General features: G+C 45.9%; 2 protein-coding genes and 1 long non-coding RNA gene across 5 annotated transcripts in view; 1 reads left to right on the forward strand and 2 right to left on the reverse strand.

The window, feature by feature from the left end:
* Positions 1-560: 560 nt before the first annotated feature.
* On the reverse strand, positions 561-9,816 carry CRYGN (crystallin gamma N). Its single transcript, XM_071734678.1, has 5 exons — positions 9,644-9,816; positions 7,568-8,366; positions 6,805-7,053; positions 4,593-4,738; positions 561-788 (listed from the first exon to the last, which is right to left on the reverse strand). Exons 2-5 carry the CDS (start codon positions 7,586-7,588, stop codon positions 653-655), a joined length of 552 nt encoding a protein of 183 aa, XP_071590779.1. The 5' UTR covers positions 7,589-8,366; positions 9,644-9,816; the 3' UTR covers positions 561-652.
* LOC139792031 (uncharacterized) lies at positions 5,907-9,757 on the forward strand. The gene is made up of 3 exons (XR_011724126.1): positions 5,907-6,075; positions 6,723-7,048; positions 9,641-9,757. It is a non-coding gene; the product is annotated as an uncharacterized lncRNA (long non-coding RNA).
* A 6,025-nt stretch (positions 9,817-15,841) lies between the features above and the next one.
* Positions 15,842-19,190, reverse strand: part of RHEB (Ras homolog, mTORC1 binding) — a 39,746-nt gene continuing 36,397 nt past the window's right edge. For all 3 annotated transcript variants that reach the window (XM_071734676.1, XM_071734677.1, XM_071734675.1), the window contains one exon: positions 15,842-16,347. In XM_071734676.1, the coding sequence (XP_071590777.1) occupies positions 16,255-16,347 (93 nt within the window). In that variant the 3' untranslated portion in view covers positions 15,842-16,254. The remainder of the gene's footprint in view (positions 16,348-19,190) is intronic.

Below are 19,190 nucleotides of genomic sequence, written 5' to 3' on the forward strand. Positions count from 1 at the left end.
GAAGGGCTTATGAATCAGCGAGCAAAGAGATTACTCAGGTTTTGTGCCCTCAGGGAATTTTTCTTTGAATGTATATTTTTAATGTGTGCTGATCCAGGATCAAAGTAGCTCAGGATGAATGATTTCCATCACCTTCACATGAGGACCAGCACATTGGACTCAGACAGCCCCTGCAAGTTGGTTGGATCCTGAACTTATCCTCTCATCTGTGTCTTTACATGGCACAAGCAGCCCCTCTGGTGACTGTGTGTCCACCCACACCCATAATATGTGTGCAGCAATGTGACCCCCTCCAAGCATCAGAAGTCACCTGGGTCCATCACCTGTTGGATGGGGCAATCAACACCTGCCAGACCACAGGCACACCGGGCAGCATCTTCCTGGCTCTGCTTGTCCCCATAGGTTCTGGACCACCACCTCCATGTCCTCCTTATAAATCATGCAGGATAGAAAGGCCAATTCATAGTATGTAAATCAAGCTTCAAAAAGATGAAAGTCTGTTCCCTCTTGAACACAGGCAAGTGATGAAAAAACAAAAAAACCCCCACAGAGCCAAAAGCTGGTGTTTACCAATTTATTCCATGGGTCACTGAGTGGGAAGGGGGGTGATGCCCAGTCTCAGCAGGCCATAGCTGGTAGGATGAAGGCTCAGTTAGAAGTAGTTGATGACTCTTCTGATGGACTGGACACTGGCACTGCGTGCCTGCCAGGCACTGAAGCTGCTGAACTCCCCCCTCTCCACCAGGTACATGCGGCCTCGGTAGTTGGGCTCCTCATACAGCACCCACCTGAGCAGAAAGGGTCCAAACACTGTGGTCAGGTGAGGTCACCTCATGCCCATCTTGAGTGGCTGCATTTAGGGACTTCAGTACTAATGGGGCTGCAGACTAATGGGGCTTGGTGTTCCTTCCTCAGCCCCAATCCTACCCTGCAGACAGAAATGCCCCTGATGGAGGCAACTGCTGGTGCTTCCCCCAGTTTCCAGCCAGACTGGACATGGACTTCAGAAGTTCTTTTGGGTTACACCAGCCATGAAACCTGGGACCAGAGGCTCCCTGCTTCACAATGCTGTAGGAATGGATCTCTCTGAGCTTCACCACGTGCAACAGAAACAGTTTAACAGCATTTAACAGTGTTAAAGAAGGAGGTGAGGCCCCTCAGCCCCTGGATAAACCTATTTTGCACACTCAGGAGAAATGTGCAGTGCTTGAAGGATGTTTTACCTTTTTCAGCTGACTCATTAGCTATGATGAGAACCATATTCAATAATTTCTCTCTTTGCTGGTAATTCCCAATGGCCTCTGATGCTTTCCAACAGAGAGCAGGAGTTGGCTTGGTTATCTTTATTTTATGGCTACATCCAGAGTTAACTACAGCTTTCCTTTGGAAAACACTCAAACAGCAACACCCAACGATGCTGGTGGCTTCAGCATACCTGACTTTTTCACCTAGCTCAGCTGCATTTATTTGTCATGTCTTCCTACATTTGAAGGTCTTCAAGTCTGGAGCAATTCTGATGATATGGAGGGACAAACTTTGCTGCTCTTCATCACTTCCATACACACTGTTCTAAACTTCAGGTGGCCACAAGTCTCACCTCTTGGGTCTATTTAAAGCTCCCATGATTTTAAACCAAGGTTTGCCATTGCTTTGATAGTAGATGGGAGCAGAACCCACTGGCTTGTCCATCTGCTTAGTGAAAGACTATAAAAAAGAAGAAGAAAAGGAACAGCAGAAAGATGGGAGTGAAGTGTATTGGTAGAGCAAGGTGATGTGTGAAGACATGTGTGGCTTATTTAGCTATTCTTTTATTGCCTAAAACTTAACATTCTCTGAGTCCATCAGCGAGAGAGGAGATCAAGTCAGTCAGGAGCCCAGAAAAAAAAAAAAAGTGTAAAAATTATCCTGTCCTCAAGCCCAGCATGGGAGGGCTGATCCAGGCACATAGCACACAGCCCTCAGACATCTCAGTGTTGTGTTTCTTAGCACATGAACCCAGAGGACATGGAAATAAACCAGGCATGGAACCAGAACAAGCCCAGAGAGCCAACACAGGCAGCATGCACTGAAAAAACAATGGGGGAACAAGAAGCTTCAGCCTGTACCAAGCAGGATGCCCTCAGCAGGACTCAGGGTCATTTATGTTCCACATGGGGCTCAAGCAGTGGCATGGGCAGCTATTGCCTCTGCCAAAAAATAGGTGAGGTACCTGGAGAGGGACTTTACATAAGTGTCCAGAGATAGGACAATGGGAAAAAAAGTTGTTATTTCTAAGCTTTCTAAGGGTAGGAAACACATCTTTTTCTAAACACAGGTGGCACCATATGTGATACCAGAACTGACTCTGCCTGTGGGACAGGCAAAGCCACTCACTATGTGAACCACAACAGCTTCAGAGGAGACAGCAACTCCTCAAAACTTCTCCAAAATAACAACCTCATGTCCAGCATACCTCTACAAGCTTTATCATCAGCCCTTCTGGCTCTGTGGGGTAGCAGTTGCCAAAAATAGCAGTGGGGAAGGTTCCTGACACTTTCAGCCCCAAGGAGAAACGAGATGGATGTTGCATTGGGAGAACTGTGAGGAAAAACTGCAGTGGGAGACTTCTGGGAGCAGGCAGGGAACACAGTGGGACCCTGCTTTACACATATAGAATCTATGCTACACATATACATCTGCTTTCTGCAGGCACAGGGTAAACCAGATCCAGTTGCAGGCTGGGGATGTGCTTGGAGAGAGCCTGTGGCTGAAACTCCCCTCATCTCCAGGGCCCCACCTCCTCTGTTTCTCAAATGGTTGAGGACAGGCCCTGGGAGGACTTTGCCAGGTTGAGTCCAACACCAGCTACAGATGGGGTTACTTGGGGTTACCTGGGCTCGTATGGCCAATCCCATAGAGAAAAGCAGTGCCACAGGGTCCCTTTCCCCTCCCTGGTCTCATGTTTCCCCCTGCAGCTCATGCCCACCAGGATGCTCTGCACATTCCTGCCTTTCCATGGCCTTTACAGACCCTTCCCCACCCTTTCAGTGACCATTTTTGCTGGGTCTGGATAGAAACCTGCAAAACTTCAGTGAGTTTCCCTCACCACAGTCCTCACAGTGTTTTTATTCCCCTATTTTTTTTATTGCTACTCAAAGCCTTTAAGAAGTCATTTAATGTTAATAGAAGCAGTCTAGAAGCAGTCTAGGCTCCCAAGCTTTCTGTCCCTTCCATGTTTTGCAGGGGAGGGGTAAAATCAATCTGAAAAATTTAAGTGCTTGAGAGTTTCTGGGCAACTTCCCAATTTCTCAAGCTCCAGGCTTCCACACAGGAACATGTGTGGTAAATAATTGGCCCTAAAGCTCTTGCCAGAGAACTTGCAGGCTCTCTCTTGGCTTTACAATGTTGGTACTCAAATGCCTTTTGCTTCAAATGCTCAATGCTACCAGGGTCTTCAGTGGGCTCCAACCATTTCTTCCCATCACTAGTTCTGGTAAGTTCTGCTCCTTAATTTTAATGAACCACCACTGCCTGATCTTAAATCTGGGTTTTTTTGGAAGAGAAGGCTCTGTTGAATCAGAAAAGTTCCAACAGGACACTCACTGTCAGGATGTCACAAGCTTGGGTGGCAACAATCTTTTTCCTTTTCTAGGAACAAAATGGCTGTGGACAGAAGATGTCCAACATCCCATACTGGAAACAGGTGAAATGCACAATATCTAGTCCAGGACAAATAGGGAAAATCAATTTTGTGCTCCCTGCTCTGAAGGGGATTCCCTCTGCACCATGTCTCACTCCAGCCACACTTTGCATGGCTCCAGGAGGATTTTATGGCATTTGCCCACTCCCAGCACACTTGCAGAGAAACTGCAACTGTTGGACAGAGAAAAGGGGAGACAGACAGAGAGCAATCCTCCTTCCAACTAGGGAAAAAATAAACAAAATACAAACCAAAAACAAAGACCCACCCCTGCTTTTCAGAGACATGACTTAATTTTAGGCTCAGACACTGCTGCCTCAGTTTTGCTGTCCAAGGAGGAGGTTTCTGCTGTTGCAGCAAGCCTTGGTGAAGCCACTTGCAAAGCAAAAACCCTGACCTGTATCACCCGGAGTTACCAGTCCATCCCCTCCCAAAGCCTCTGTGTGGATTTTAAAGAGGTGTTTGGAAATATGCAGAAAAATTGTTTGGAAATATGCAGAAAAATTGTAAAGAGAGAAGGAAGAAAGGAAAGGAAAAAGGGAAAAAAAAGGGAAAAGGGAAAAGGGAAAAAGGGAAAAAGGGAAAAAGGAAAAAAGGAAAAAAGAAGCTAGCTGCTTTTAGACATTTTTTTTGTTTTATAGCCCTTAAAATGGTGTCTTAGAGGTCTTGTAGCTTGTGCTTAGCTGCTGCCCTCCAAAAATCCTGCCCCTGTCTAGCGGCTTACACTGGGCAGGCACCAAAATTCACCTTTAAACCATAGGCTGAACTGACATTTTTAGGCTTTTTCCAAGCTCCCTTGGCATTGACAGACTTTTCCATGCTGGGGGGAGTCTCTGCAGCTGTCTCACCCCTGTGTTTCCAGGTCCAAACAGCACCAGGCAGGGAGCCCAGCAGGACCTGTGTTGTTACTTACGCGCCGTCACCGTACACCTTGAGGGCGTTGATGGAGGTTTTGTCCCAGCCTTGTCCCTGCAGGAAGGAGCAATCTTCTGTCAGCTCCAGGCTGGGGCCACTAAACTGGCTCCCCTCAAATATTTCAATCCTGTAATGCTCGCCGTGCTGGGGAAAAAGGGATTCGAGTCAACAAAACCAAACAAACCAAACAAACAAAAGAGCAGCAAATTATGCTCCCTGACTTTTATAAGACAAAGAGGAAGGTGGAATGGTGCTTTGGAAGGGGAATATGGGAAGCTGTCCAACACCACCAGCATGCACAGAGCACACACACACTCCCATCACACTGCACCAGCCAGGAAAGCAGCCAGAACATCCTCACCTGGCTTGCACCTGGCTGCACCTTCCTGCAGCTGCCATCCATGGGCAGATACATTGCTCCTGGGCTGCATTGTGCCCGGGCACACATAACCCCTTGCCCAGCTTCAGATCCCCCCCATAGGACCCCAGACACAGCATCAGCTGCAGCCTGTGCACTCACACAGCCACACCAGGTACATAGAATCACAGAATCATCCGGGTTGGAAAGGACCTCTGGGATCAGCAAGTCCAACCTTTGATCCACAACCACTGTGGTTCCCAGACCATGGCACTGAGTGCCTCATCCAGCCTCCTCTTAAAAACCTCCAGGGATGGAGAATCCACCCCCTCCCTGGGCAGCCCATTCCAATGCCTGATCACCCTCTCTGTGATGAGTTTTTTCCTAATATCCAACCTAAACATCCTCTGGTAGAGCTTAAGACCATGATCTCTTGTCTGACTGAGAGCTGCCTGGGAGAAGAGACCGACTCCCAGCTGACAGAGTGCTCAGAGATGTCAGACTATTCTTCTAAACTAAGTTGTACATTGCCTTGAGAGATGTTGTTCCTTTCCTTGAGCAGAATTTAAAAAAGGATGAAAAGGAAACTTTCCCAGCATCGTCATTGCTGCGGGGGCCTTCGAGGGTGACGTGACATCGATTCCCCTGGGGAGATTTCTGCAGCCTGTGCCACACATATGTGGGACAGAACGAGCTGAAAGGGTACGTTTAATCCAGATACAAAGGATAGGTTTAATCCAAATTCAAAGGATACCTAAACGCGTTTTTCTAACCAAGAACGTCAGCGCAGGAGCCGGCCGGGGCTGCCCTGCCAAACCCCCAGCAGGCGGCTGCCGGCAGCAGCCCAGCGGATACCGGGGCTGAGGAAACAAAACATTCCTCCGGGAATCTGCTGCGAAAATGCCTCGAAGCACTTGCTGGCGTCTCCACAGGGAAAAAATCATGGGCCAGGGAAGGAGGAGGAAGGAGGAGCACGTCCTTACATTCCAGAGCCTGGAGCAGAGAATCCTTCCATGTAGGGACTGCAGAGGTGCTTTGGGAAGGACAGCACCGACCTGAACAAACCCAGTGCCGTGGCTAAAAAGGGGATTTCGGGGCCAGCGGGAAACCTCAGCAGCTCCAAGTGAGTTCATCATTGCCCCAGGCACTCAGGAGAGTTGAATGGAAAGTCCTAACACAGATTAATTTTTCTTTGGTACTTTTTAATCTTCCTGATTAAACCTTCCTCCCGGATGGTGCTTTGAAAAGCTTTGTAAGGGGAGGGCTGTCTAGTCTGGGGGAAAATATGGTTTTATTTTAGGATTACTGGGGTGGGAGTTGAATATGATGACTGAAAGGTTTTTGCAACAGCAGAGGGTTCAGATAGAATTTGCTAGGAGCAGCCCAGCTGACCTGTGGTTTGGTTCAGGGAGCTCTCAGGCTTCTCACTCCCGCCGTGGGTGCATGGGGTGCTGCTGCAGCTCAGACTTGCCTTGGGCACCAATCCCTCTCCTTACTTTTCCTGAGAGTATTTCATAGCAACTCACATTAAAAAGGAAAAGCACGTAATGCCAGCAGGACTGTGCCACCTCATGTGAAAAACCATGAGAAAATCCCATCCCAGTCAACCTGCTGCAGGAGGATGGGGGTGGTGTCTTCTCCCAGCCCAGGAGAGAAGCCCAGGACACGGGCCGGTCCAAGAAGGGACAAACCTTCCCTGGGAGACTGCTTCCTTCCCAATGGGATGCATTATTTCTGAAGAGGGTAGATTTTGATTACGCTTATTCACAGGGCTCCCACTACCAGGAGAAATAAATCCCAATGGCAGCTCCAACCCACTGGTGCTCCACTTGGGAGAGCAGCACCCACTCACCATCCCCACGGGCCGGCAGGAGCCCAGGTGGTCGCTGCGGCTGTTCCAGCGATAGAAATTGGGATACTCTCCATGCTCCAGGATGTACTGCTGCCCTCGGAAGTCAGGGTGATCAAAGCAGACCCAAGCCCCACTCTGGACACAGATGGAGTTGACACGGTTGAGGAAACCTCGATCCTGGAAGCTGCCACAGCTGCCACAGACCTCCAGCTTCCTGCCCGTGAAGCATTTGCCTTCGTAGAGAGTGATCTGGGGGGAGGGAGAAGAATGGGCCCGTGGTGAGGAGCAGGGGCATGGCTGCACCCCCATTTTGAGCAGATGGGAATGTCTTGCAGGCTTATCATATTGGGATGGTTTGGGTTTTTTTTGGTTTTTTTGTTTTTTTTTTTTAGCTGCTTTCCAGGAAGAAGAGCAGAGCATCACATTTTTGGTTTTTTTTTTTTTTTTTCCTGAGAACCATATCTGTTTTTTCTGTTTTTCTGGGAGCACAGTGCATCCCATCCTGCATTTGCACCACTTCTCACCACCTGGTGCTCGCTCCCAAGTATTTCCAGCAGGAATGTTTAAACAGGAAACTCAGCTCCCCAAACGCTGCTCCTTCTGCCACACCCTCCCTGTCCCTGCCACCAAATCTGCTCCCAGTGTCATCGATAACCTCACATCCCCACCCCCCCAAGGATGATATCACCCTAAATTACTCCTTCAACCCAGAGGATGCTCGTGCTCTCCAGCTGGAAGGGAAGGGGCTTGGGTCATTACTTACTTTTCCTGAGTACTGAGACATTTTCTGCTGGCTGCTATCCAAGACCAAACACAGGAGCCAAACCAAAACTGATGCACAGAAAGGTTGGACACCCCATTATATAGCAACCAAGATGAGGTGGGGGGAGCAGATGGGGCTGGTGTCACCAGGGCTTGTCACAAAGCAGGGGGGATGGGGGGCTTTACACTTTCCTGCTTTGTAGGCAGAACCACTGGTGATGGGGGTGCTGAGTCCAGGGTTTTGATTTCAGGCAGATGATCTGACAAAAGATTTGCTTGGCAGGGCTTCGGTTGATTAGCAGTGCACATTGACTGCTCCTTTTTGATGGACTTTCTTTCCCTCTTTAAAAAAAGAAAAATATTTATCCCTTTTTTCCTCCCTTTTCCCTTCCCTTCTTTAGCTTTTCCTTTCTTTAACTTTTTTCTTTTTTTTAATTCACTTTTTCTTATTTTTTTTTTTACTTTTTTCTTTTTTTGAACAGACAAGAAGTAAGGAACCAGCAGCAGCTCTAACCATGGCACATAGTTCCATGGTTTGCTCCTTTTTTTGTTTTTTTTTTTTCCCCAGCTTCTTCTCACCTATTTCAGTGTGGCAGCCAAAAGTGAGAGTCCATGGAAGGCTCCTCCCCAGTAACACATGGCACTCCATTTCCCAAAGCAATGGTTTCTTGTTCAACCCTTTAACCTCTTTAAATGGCACGTCTGAAGGCCAAGGACCCCTCCAAAGCACAAAGGTTGGACTTGTAGACCCACTGACATTATTCATAAGCATAATTTTTACCAGTGTTGAAATTTTTCATCTCTGAAGCACCGAGACACAGATAAAAATCAGGATTAGAGTGATTTTTAAGCCATACCCTTGATAATAAATTGAAATTACCCCTGTAGCTGTAATTTGGCTTTGGAATTTATCATCTCAAATGCCAGCACAAGGAAAAGCTGCTTCACACTCCACTCTTCTGTGTTGCAAGAGAACCCAGAGGCTTTGACTGCCTTACCCTCAGGATAAATAGCAAGGGAAAGCCCCAGCCCCTAAGCCCTGTCAGTTTATACTAATGAGCCAGGCTAGGAAGAGGTGAAGGCAAATTCAGGGTGGTAGCCCATGGACCAGCACACTGAGATGTACCAGGGCACCATGACAGGAAGAGATTTGTGTTCTCTTTTATTTAATATCTGTGGAAGAAACCTCCCCCCAGCTCCTATTCATCCAGTCACCCTCTTCATCACCCATGGGGCATTCATTGTACCCCCTGCCAGTGGGGTTCTGTTCCCTGGACCACCAGGGCACCCACTTCTTCATCTGCACCCTAAAAGCTCATTTCTGGACAGGTTGTTCTCATCCACCAGCCCTGCACAGCAACCCCACTCTGCTGCCTTTGCTCACTGCTTCATTTCCAGATTAAAGACTGTTTGGGAAGCAAGGATGTCATTATTACAGCTTAAACATACACCACCCTTTCAATTAAGATCTAAAAGTTAACGAGTGCATGGGTGCACACACGTAGGCTGAGCTGGAAGGTGTTGCATTGGCTGGAGGAGGAAAGAGGGAGGTGGCACATTGTGTTTGGGGAAGAACCACATCCTTTAGCTGACACAGGTAAACCTGCCCTGGCATCACAGCAACACTGGTTACATTGACATGCTCTGATGGGAGGCAGGAAATGATGAAGAAAAGTCTCATTTAATTAAAAAAAAAACAAAAAAACAAACCACAACAAACCAACAACTACACAAACCCTCATTGAAATGCTGGTGTTATTTTCTAGGAGCCAAATTAGTCACCAGATGGTGTGAGAAAGGTAACACTGCATGGGAAGTCCTGCTTGGAGGAGTGGCAGCCAGGGTGGGGGGCATTAGGAGCATCACCCAAACCAGCCCTTCCCCCTGGCCTTGCATTTGGCACCCTGGGAGGGCAGGAGGAGAGGTGTCCCTCCTCAGGCCTGGCTGGGAGCACCAAGGTGACAAGGTGGCCCTGTTGGTGGCACTGGGACCCAGCACTCTGAACCATGGGGGGTGTATTAGTTCCACAGTTTTTGGGTTGGTGCCTGGGACACACAACAGACTGACCCCAAAGTACCTGGGGTAAGGCAAACATTACTGCTGGAGGTGGGGGTTATGGAACCACAAAAGTTGGGTTTCCTCTGGCTGTCTGGTGATGAGATTTTCCTGTTTATCCCAAGGTGCCAGCTTTATATTAAATCTGCAGGATCTTGAAGTATCTGAGACTTGTGCCCAGTTTGTTAGGTTTGTTAGGCTTGTTAGAAGTTGTCCAGCAAGTTCAAAAGCTGTTTTAGGAGAGATGGAATGAGGGCATGGCAACTTTATCCTCATTTCTTTGAGAAACCATGTTAAAGATATGAAATGACTAAGGACTCATCTCTAGGGAAAAAAAAAAAGGGGGGGGGGGGGGGGGGAAATTATGGAGAAAAATAATACTGAAGAGCAGCAAATCATAATTCCTTGACAAACCCCCTTAATTCCTTGCCAAGGATGGAAAGACAGCAAACAGAGATAAAAAGTACCTTGAGAAGACTGTGGCCACCATCAAACTTATGGGCACGCAGTGCTGGGGTAAACCTTGCCTCCTGCTTGTGGCCAGGGGCAGGATCACACCAGCCCATGGAGCCCACACTGACAGGATCTGGGCAGCCCCCTCTGATGCAGCTGATTAAGGGCTGAAGCACTAGGGAATAGACTTTCATGTTTGTGCTTTAGGATTTGATGGACAAACCCCACAACTCTGAGATATTTTGCATGTCTTGGTTTAGAGGGAGTGAGAAATCAGGCTTCACCTCCAGAGGTGGCTGCAGGCTGTGCTGTCCCTGCCTGAGGACAGGAGGAAAGTGGTGGGAGCCATTTTGCTCCAAATCCAGGCCAGAACCAGAGGTCAGAAACCCAAACATCTCAACACCACAAGCTGGCCAAGGTTGGTTTCAGGTCCATTGCAACCCTGTGGTGACATCCCCAACAAAACTGAGGTGGGAAGGACTCGGTGCCACAGGACACTTGGTGCCAATACCAGCCACAGAGATAGTCCCAGCCATGCCAGAAACCAGAACATAACCACTCAGGACCAAAAAACTCTGCCTGGATAAATGTGGCAGCTTCAGCCACTGCCCTGCTCTCCACATCTCACCTGCACACAGAATCTGGGAACTGATCTTGCCCTCTCACAAAGTGGTTTCCATCACATGCCAAGGGGTTGCAAGCAAGGTTTTGTTGGCATGAGTGGTCTTCAAACAGGTGGTGAGATGGCACCACCCCTTGCCACGGGTTATGGAGAATTTATGGGGGTGATTTTTCAACACAGCTCAGCAGACACCTGCCTGACACTGATCTGCAAGGCTGGGTGGTGCTGGCAGAACGATGCTGCTGAGATACCTGAGTTATGGTAGGGAGATGTCAACCTCCCTCCTTCTCTGCTGCAGAGTTCCTTAAATGAGAGGGGTGTGACTCCTGCAGGTGAATCTTTGGGAGTGACCTTGCTCGTGCTAACAGGAATATTTCTCAGCAGAGGCTGAGGTGGATTCACACTCTGCTCAGGTACCTACTAGGACCAGTACAACCCTGTGCAAATAGTAATTAAGTGAGCTACAGCCAAGAAATTGCACCCTGTCCTCTGAAAGGGCCATGTTCCAGCTTCTGGAGGAACTTCCAGTGTTTGCAAAGCAGTGTTAACTTGGCATAGGAAAAAAAAAAATCTCAGGGCTTTCAAAAGGCCATTTTGCTTAAAAAAAAAAAAATCTCTGATTTATTCACACACATTAATACAAGATACTTGCAGATCATTTGACATGGAATAACCTTTGGGTCTATCTAGCTCCATCCCATGGTGAATTTTTTTGGCTGGCTGCTGAAAAAGATGATCACATCTAGTGGACCACTTCAGAGCAACAACAGACCTCAGAGAGAGAAACCATCCTTATGACTGGAGGGAGAGTTTCTCTCTTAAATCTTTGTTGTTCCTTTTGTTGTTCCCAGCCCACCTCACACCAGACGCCCAAGCACTGATTTCCACTGGTGATTATTTACCCATTCCCAGTGCCTGGCTGTGCCACATGCTGCCTCCCAGAGCTGCTGGGGAAGCTGTGGGACCCCTCTGCAAACCATCCAAGCAGGAAAAGGACCTTCCAGGATGCATCACCTGCAGCTGGAGATGGGAATCAGCTGCCAGGCAACGGTTTTGGGGCTCAACAGGTTGTCCTCATGGTGGATTCACCAAAGCATGAGAGTCTCTGCAGTATCTCTGCCAAAGGTGGCATCTCTTATGCCCTCACCATCCCATCCCATGCAACACCTTGTGTCACCCCATGTGAAGTAGACTCCAAAAAACCCCATGCCTGAGCAAACCCTGTCACAGAATGATGGTTCAGACTGGCCAGGTTCCTGCTAGGAAAAATAGCTCCTCACCTTGGAGTTGGGACCTGCTTGTCAGGTTTAGTCAAATATTTATTAACATTACAGAGATGGATACTGAAAAAACCCTGCAAACACTTGTTTTCAGTAACATTCTGCCTACGGATCAGTAGTAGTGCAGCTCATCACATAGCAAGCATCTGGCTGAGATGGGCTTGAATTTCATTTTGGGGAATATCAGAAACCCAGGGCTTTGAGTGGAATCCTTTCAACTTGCATATTTCCAAAAGGGAAAGGTCCCAGTAGGGAAACTTAAGAATACCTACAAAAAATCTGGATGCTGAGGACACCCATCATCCAGACCCAGTTTAGCCACCGTTCCACAATGCCCATAACAAATTGGAGGCATCTGTGCAAAGGTTCTCCCTCCCCAGCTGTCAAAAGGGAGTAATTTTCATCCCATTAGCTCAGGTTGTGAAGATTAACCAGTATTAGCCAACTGCTCTGCAGACAAACAGGACTGATTACCTAAGGCCTAATTAGAACCTGGTGATTTCACCTTCTCCAGCAGTGATCATTAGCAGGATTGAGCCCAGCGAGCCCTGGGCACCTCATCACCACCTGCACAGCAACCCCTGACACCTGCATAGAGCAGCAGCACAAATTTGTTAGCAGCAAAGGTAGAAGAGGGCACATTTCTTTAAATTAAGGTGGAAAACCCAAAGGTGCACAGAGACATAGGCCACCTGTCTCATTCTGGGCTGCAGCCCATCCTGCACTTCTAAGGAAACTGCTGCAAGCTGGGACAGACCCAGCTGGGTGTTCTGTGCTCTCTCATGCCAGAACCAAAGGTAATTGCAAAAGTTGTCCCTGTTCACTTCCAGGGTGCAAATTCAAGCATAGAAAGTTCTCTGTTGAAAGGCACTAGAAAATGAGAGAGCCTGAGGTCTTCCCCATTGCCTTCAATGATAGCAGAGCTTCCTCAGCAAAGCCCAGTTTCAGCCCATTAACTCTGCCCTTGGTTGAGGAGCAACATAAAGCTGTCTGGTCCAGGTACAACAGATACAAGGGAGCAGTGGAAACAATTCTCCAGCTTTTTTCTTCTCCAGTGTACATTCAACAACCCTTTAAAGAATTTGGGAAGAAACATGAGGTGGAAGACTCCACAGACCCAAAGCAAATTGCCTCCTGAGTCTTCCCCACTGCAGGGTTGATCAGGCAGGGATAAATTCTGCTGTGCATAGGAACAAGAACAATAGGAAAAAGAAAGATAACCTCTACTTCCTACCTGCAATCCATCCTCCACTTGCTGAACTGCACCTGCCCCATCACCTTCCTCATCCTTGGCATCTCCATGCATGGCAGGCTGGGAGCCAGGCAGCTCCATCCCTTGGGCTCGGGATACCAAGAGGTTTCTCAGTATTTATGCAGCAAAATGCAAGAATTGGATGGGAGAACAACCAAGGCAGGAAGTGTTTCCAGAAAAGCACTTTTCAAACCCACACAAGTCAATGGGAATTTAACTTCACTTATAGTAGTTAAATATTGGTTATTTCCTCAACAGGAAAGGGATCTTCACACTTTCATTCCTACAGAAGAAAGCTGGGCACAATTAAGCATACATCAAACATTTTTTTTAGCCTTGGACAGAGAACTTGCTTCCTTCATTACTCACCTTTTAATCCACCCACCATTTATCACAATCCCCCAGACAACTCCAAAGATCAGGGGAGCTGCCAGACAAGGTCACCAATTCCAGGCAAGCAGCAGTTTGCTAGATACCCATTTCTTCCTTCTGTACATAACACAGGGCTCCCAAGATTGCCCACCACCTCATTTTAGGGCTTTTACAGTGAAGAACCAAATCTGTGCCAGCCATAAGTCAGCATCATGAAGGAGTCTGCCCCAACCTTGATCAGGCTCCATCTGCTAGAAGGTGCCACCCCGAGAAGCCAACTGCAATCTCTGTACAGCAAAGGACAACTTCATTGCCCATCTTACTACACATTTCATTACAACTGCAAGACCATTGCACATGGCTGGTCTTTCATCTTATTAGCAGAGAAAAGCTTGGATTAGTGAAATCATTATTTCTTCCTGGATGAGCCAGAAATAGGACACATGAAGCCACACACATTGGTGAGCCCAGTTCTTCAGCTATCAGAGAAAATGCAAGAGCAATACTCTTGCTCAGTTCTGAGCACAAAAGAGTGGAAGCTCCCATTACAAATCATCCAGATGACCTGCAGTGGCCCTCAAGCCCTTCAGAAAAGCCTCACCCTTGGAAGGCAGGGCCTCGATTATCCCAGGACTATCAAATTGCACATTTCCTCATCCATCCCCTTGCAGGCATCAGCAGCTGGTACGTGGCAAGCATCAACTCAGCAGCTACTTCAGGCTTTACACTGATCACCAGTACACATGCAGCTCCTGCTTCAAAGAAAAACACAGTAAATGTGGTCTTTGAGGTTTCTGATATTCTGTAACTTCTGCCTTTTGATGCAGGCCACATGACATTGTGTCTGTGATGCAACACCACAGGCTGGTCATGCAACAAACCACCTCGTGATCAGGCAAGAAAGGTTACTATCAAACAGATGGGTATTGTTTCTGTGTTCCACAGAGGATTTTCTGGATCCTCAGCAACTTCATCATCAGCCCAACTATCCTTGTTCCAGTACTGCAGGAAGGAACTGTCTTTCTTGGGAAGGAAAACTACTGCACAGCCCAGGTGAGTCTGGTTCTGAAGTCAAGCAGGTATTGGCTTCCCTCAGTGGGCTCTGACTCTGCTCACCACAGCCACATCCAGCACCTGTGACCATCATCCAGCTCCACAAGCTGTGTTTAGCACAAGGTATCAAACTGCAGATAACAAACAACCTTTCAAAAACTCTAGAAAATATCCTAAACAGAGAGAAGCATATAATTATTTTTTTTTTTGGCCAGGAAGCCAGTGAATCTCACAGTGACCCAAGTTTTTCTACATAAACTCTTAATTCAGGGGCTCAGATAATTTTCTATATAATGAGGGAACCACTGTATAAAAAATTGAGATGAGATGCTGAATTTCCATCTTTTAGCACAAACCGAAATGCAAAAGCTAAACAAACAAACACAAAAACATTGCAAAATCCCATTTTCCTCCTGCTGGAAATAAAATCTTCAAATGGACACAAACACACATGAGAAATACTTCATTTAATTAACTGTTCTCCAGATCAGTCACTTGTTTCTGTTGTTGGTTTGGGTTTTTTTTTATATACAAAGTAGGTCAACTGCATATCTAAAAAATACATACTTGAAGCAATTTGTTTCCAGACTTAAGAGATTAAAGCTTGTTAGGCCTCTAGTCCAAAAGACAAGCAAAAATTTGCAGCTTGCTAAGGGAAGCTCCTGTGGCTGTGTGACCAGACAGCTGCCCAGAGACCCCTCACCTCTACCAGTGCTCTCCAGGTGCCGAAGTACAGAAATGCATGATAAGCAACCCAGGTGAATTTGTTCAGGCCATGCAATTTATTTTAAATGCCATTTCTGTTTTCTTAGCAAGCCTATGCTTGTGACCTGGACAAACTCACTCCTGACAGAGCTCCTAGCTTCAAGAACAGTCTGTGTGGCAGGTGTCTGCTGGCACTGTACTTGCAGACACATGAGCACCCTTTATTCCATGACTTTTAACAGTTACAGAGCAAAAGCTCTGACTGAAAGCCCAAGCCTTCCCTTCTAAACCTGAGGTGGCACTTGTGTCCCCTCCCCAGGAATTAGAATGGTTGGGACCACCTGCAAACAACTTCCCAAGAAACAGTCAAACAATCCACTAGCTCCAAGGATCTTGGTACCTCCCCTTCAGGTCAGCAGGTGAGTATTTTTCACAACAACAAGTTGACAAAGTTATTAACTAAAAAAATTTATAAACAAGGCATTAAGGTTTGCAGCTATTTTATTTACAAGTATACATTTAACACAAAGAAACACTGATATCCAAGCCTAGTTAATAGTAGTGTAACAATATGCATCATTTTGATGATTATTCTAACCAACAAACTACACTGAAAAATTAATGCCAGTAAAATTCTTGGTCATAATATTAAGAAATACAATATATAAATTGAAAATATGATTGCTTAAAATTTGAAAATGGAAGTGAAGCCATTTGCACAGGAGTCAGAGTTTAACATAATCTGAAGGGAAAGGCTCCAAACCAACTGTTTATCTTTCAGGTTAACAGAAGAAAAAAAAAAATAAAAGAAGCATAGTTTATCCTTAAAGATAATGGGCAGTTTTGCTTCTTCAGGTAGAATGTATTCCCAGTGTTTTCAGGTTTTGCAGTGGAAATTACATTACTGAGCATGAAGACTTCCCTTGTGAAGCTGCCCCATCGATTTTTTCTGCCTCCAAAATTATCCTCTTAAAAACATCAACGGCAGTCTGCAAAGAGAGATCACAAGATTAGTAGGTAAGAAGAAACTGCTCACCCACTGAAAAAATAAGTTAGAAGCTTTACTGTCTACACCAACAGATAAATGCACGTCCAACACTTACTCCAAAAATCAGAGGGAAAATATGATAATTTCAGTTTTGAAAACAGCCATTTGGAAGAAAAGTATAAACCTCTTCTCCACAGCAATCCTCAGCTATTTTTTCTATCATTACCTGGTGGGCAGGTATAAACTGAGCCATCCAACAGAGCTAATAATTGTAGTCAGCTTTATTTTAAATAGTAAGCTTGTACTGAGTGACTATCAGCATTAAAAGATTTTGCTGTGCATAAACCAATTCCTTCCTTCTAATCATCTTTAAGATTCCAATTACAGAAGGCAGTAGATTTTTTCAGCTCTACACACTGACTTGGCACTGCCCAGTATGAGGGTAACCTTAATATTCTTTACTTTGCCATCATACCTGTGTAAGGCCAGCATTGCACAGTGCAAGAACAGGAAGGAGAACATGAGCCAAACCAGCCACTCTCTAACATTAAAAAATATCCTTCAGCAACTCCTTCTGGGAGAAAGGGGTTCATAATTTAAACAGCTTGAATGACAGGACAGCCATCACTCACACACATCCCAGCTTCATGTATGGAACCTACAGGATTGTTACAGAGTCCAATGCAAAACTGTTTGCCACACATGCACCAGGGAGCCCCTCACTCCTTCAGAGGGAAGGCAGAGAGTAACCTCAGAGCAGGAATCACTTGTTCTGCTATCAGCTCTGCTTGGTGTATGTCAAGACTGAGCATAAAGCAGCCTGGTGAGAAAGCCTCTCCCCCACTGAAGGGCCAGGAGATGGAACAGAGCACATGGGGAGCTCAGACAAGTGAGCCAGAAGAGCCCAGACACGCCCTAGTGGGGACAAGTTAAAGATCTTGGGATAAAAGCACACAATTTCCCATGAAAAAAAATTTAACTGAAGCAGAGACAATAAGAAAGGATGTTGGACCACTCAAGTGATTCAGGAAATTTTATGGCAGAATATAGTTAAGTGCAGTTGCCTAGAAAAATAAAATTACACTACAATCAATGACAATTTTAAAGCACTTTTCTTATCTACAGTACTTTCAAGATTCACCATATGATCAGTACAGTAGCATGTGAATCAACTTGGAAATTGTCTCCTGATCATCTCAGACATGCCATTTTAAGTTTATCTAACCTCTAGCCATCTGTTCCATGAATTCCAAGCATACACTCCTTAAGAAGGAAAGTATATTCATTATATAAAGGAAGTCACATTATGAAAGAAGGGGGGGTTGTTGGTTTTAATCAGCAGGCTGAAGAGCAGCCTGTGATTTATGACTATATGTTCTGACCTGACAGATGTTTTTCTGCCTCTATAACATGTTATTCTTAATTGAACCACTTCCAAATGAATCCCATTAATAATAATTAATCCCCACAACAATCTTAAAGCAATCTTAACAAGATTGGACTGAATAAAGTTGCCCATATTTGTGCTGTTTGCACACAGTATTCTCTCTGGAGCTATTTAAATATTTCACCACGGGAAAACAGAATATTCCTCCTTAAAATGGAGGTTCCCTGCAACCCCAACAGAGTATGAGAGAAGTGGCTCATTAGTCCAGTAATGATACAACATATTTCCTGGGCAAATTAAACTCAAGAACCACAATCAGGACTGCAGTTGCTATCAAACTGGTTCCGTTCCACTAATGAAGTTCCCCTTAATCAAAGCTCAGTGATACAAATATACTGCACCCATGTTTCCTTACTTAGAACTGAAATTTTCAATGGTTTCATTTTAATGCACAAGTCCCCTTTTATCCTCGCTTCAAAGCACCCACTGAAAAAACCTCCACAACTTACTCTGTCAACCAAGAGGCTGTACATTCTCTGTCAAAGACGTGCTGTTTGAAACATTAAACTGTAGGAGTTTGGGGGTTGTTAATTCATTTTGGAGAAAATATGTATTCACTGAGAAGATTTAATCACTGTCCTACAGTTAACATTTAGGAATTTGTAATTCAGCCCAAATTCGCTTAAGGATTTTAGAATGAGCTTTTAAGCAACACAGGAAGCTGCATTTTGTGACAAGAAATACAGAATGCAGCCAGACTTTATAAGCATCTGTCTCCATATGGTCCAGTTACAGAATGTGGGTCACACCTAGCCTACAGAAAGCCATCTGGCTTTCTTCTACCTTTTCCCCCTGAGGAAACAAAATACATGTCAGCCTGGGCAACACAGGCTGTTTAGCAAGCTTAGCACCATGCAAGAGACACCAAAGGCTCAGCTGCTTCTGTAGAAGTGTCCCTGGGTGTGAGGACAGACAGCTTGGGAGGTGCAAACACCCAAAAACCCTGCCCCAACCTCCAGGGACAGCCAGTGCTTGGGTACGTTGTATTTTTATAACTATTTAGCTGTTTTATTATATCTAGGGGGAAACTTTCAACTGCTCATACTAGCAGTTTATATTGGCACAGAACTGGACAAAGGAAATGGAATAATAGTCAGGTAAAGGAAGAGAGCTTTTCTCCCTCTATCTTTTGCCAGTCCTAACACACTCTTCCAGGTGAACATGCCAGACCCCTGGAGAGGGGCTGGGATCCCAAACCACTTTGAAGCATTTACTGGGTACTGCATCATCTGAGCTTAAAGATGAAGTTATTCTTGAAAAAGAAGCTATGTCTCAGGCAACTGCTTTTTAAGAGAACTCAATTTTGGCAAGAAGTGAATTTTTTGCTCCTTCCTTGCCTCTTCTAAAACAAGATTACCTAATGAATTTTGCATATCTAAATGAATAGAATTTGGCTG

Source organism: Heliangelus exortis, chromosome 2, assembly GCF_036169615.1.
Source record: "Heliangelus exortis chromosome 2, bHelExo1.hap1, whole genome shotgun sequence".
Taxonomy (NCBI): domain Eukaryota; kingdom Metazoa; phylum Chordata; class Aves; order Apodiformes; family Trochilidae; genus Heliangelus; species Heliangelus exortis.

Bases quoted from the DNA above. Each gene is read 5' to 3' on its own strand.
- CRYGN (XM_071734678.1), bottom strand. From the start codon at position 7,588: ATGTCTCAGTACTCAGGAAAA. The intron at 4,739-6,804 runs GTGAGTGGGTGC...CTTTTTCCCCAG, and splicing joins CCTGCCGGCCCGTGGGGATG to CACGGCGAGCATTACAGGAT. The intron at 789-4,592 runs GTAAGTAACAAC...CTTTCTGCTCAG, and splicing joins AAGGTGTACGGTGACGGCGC to GTGGGTGCTGTATGAGGAGC.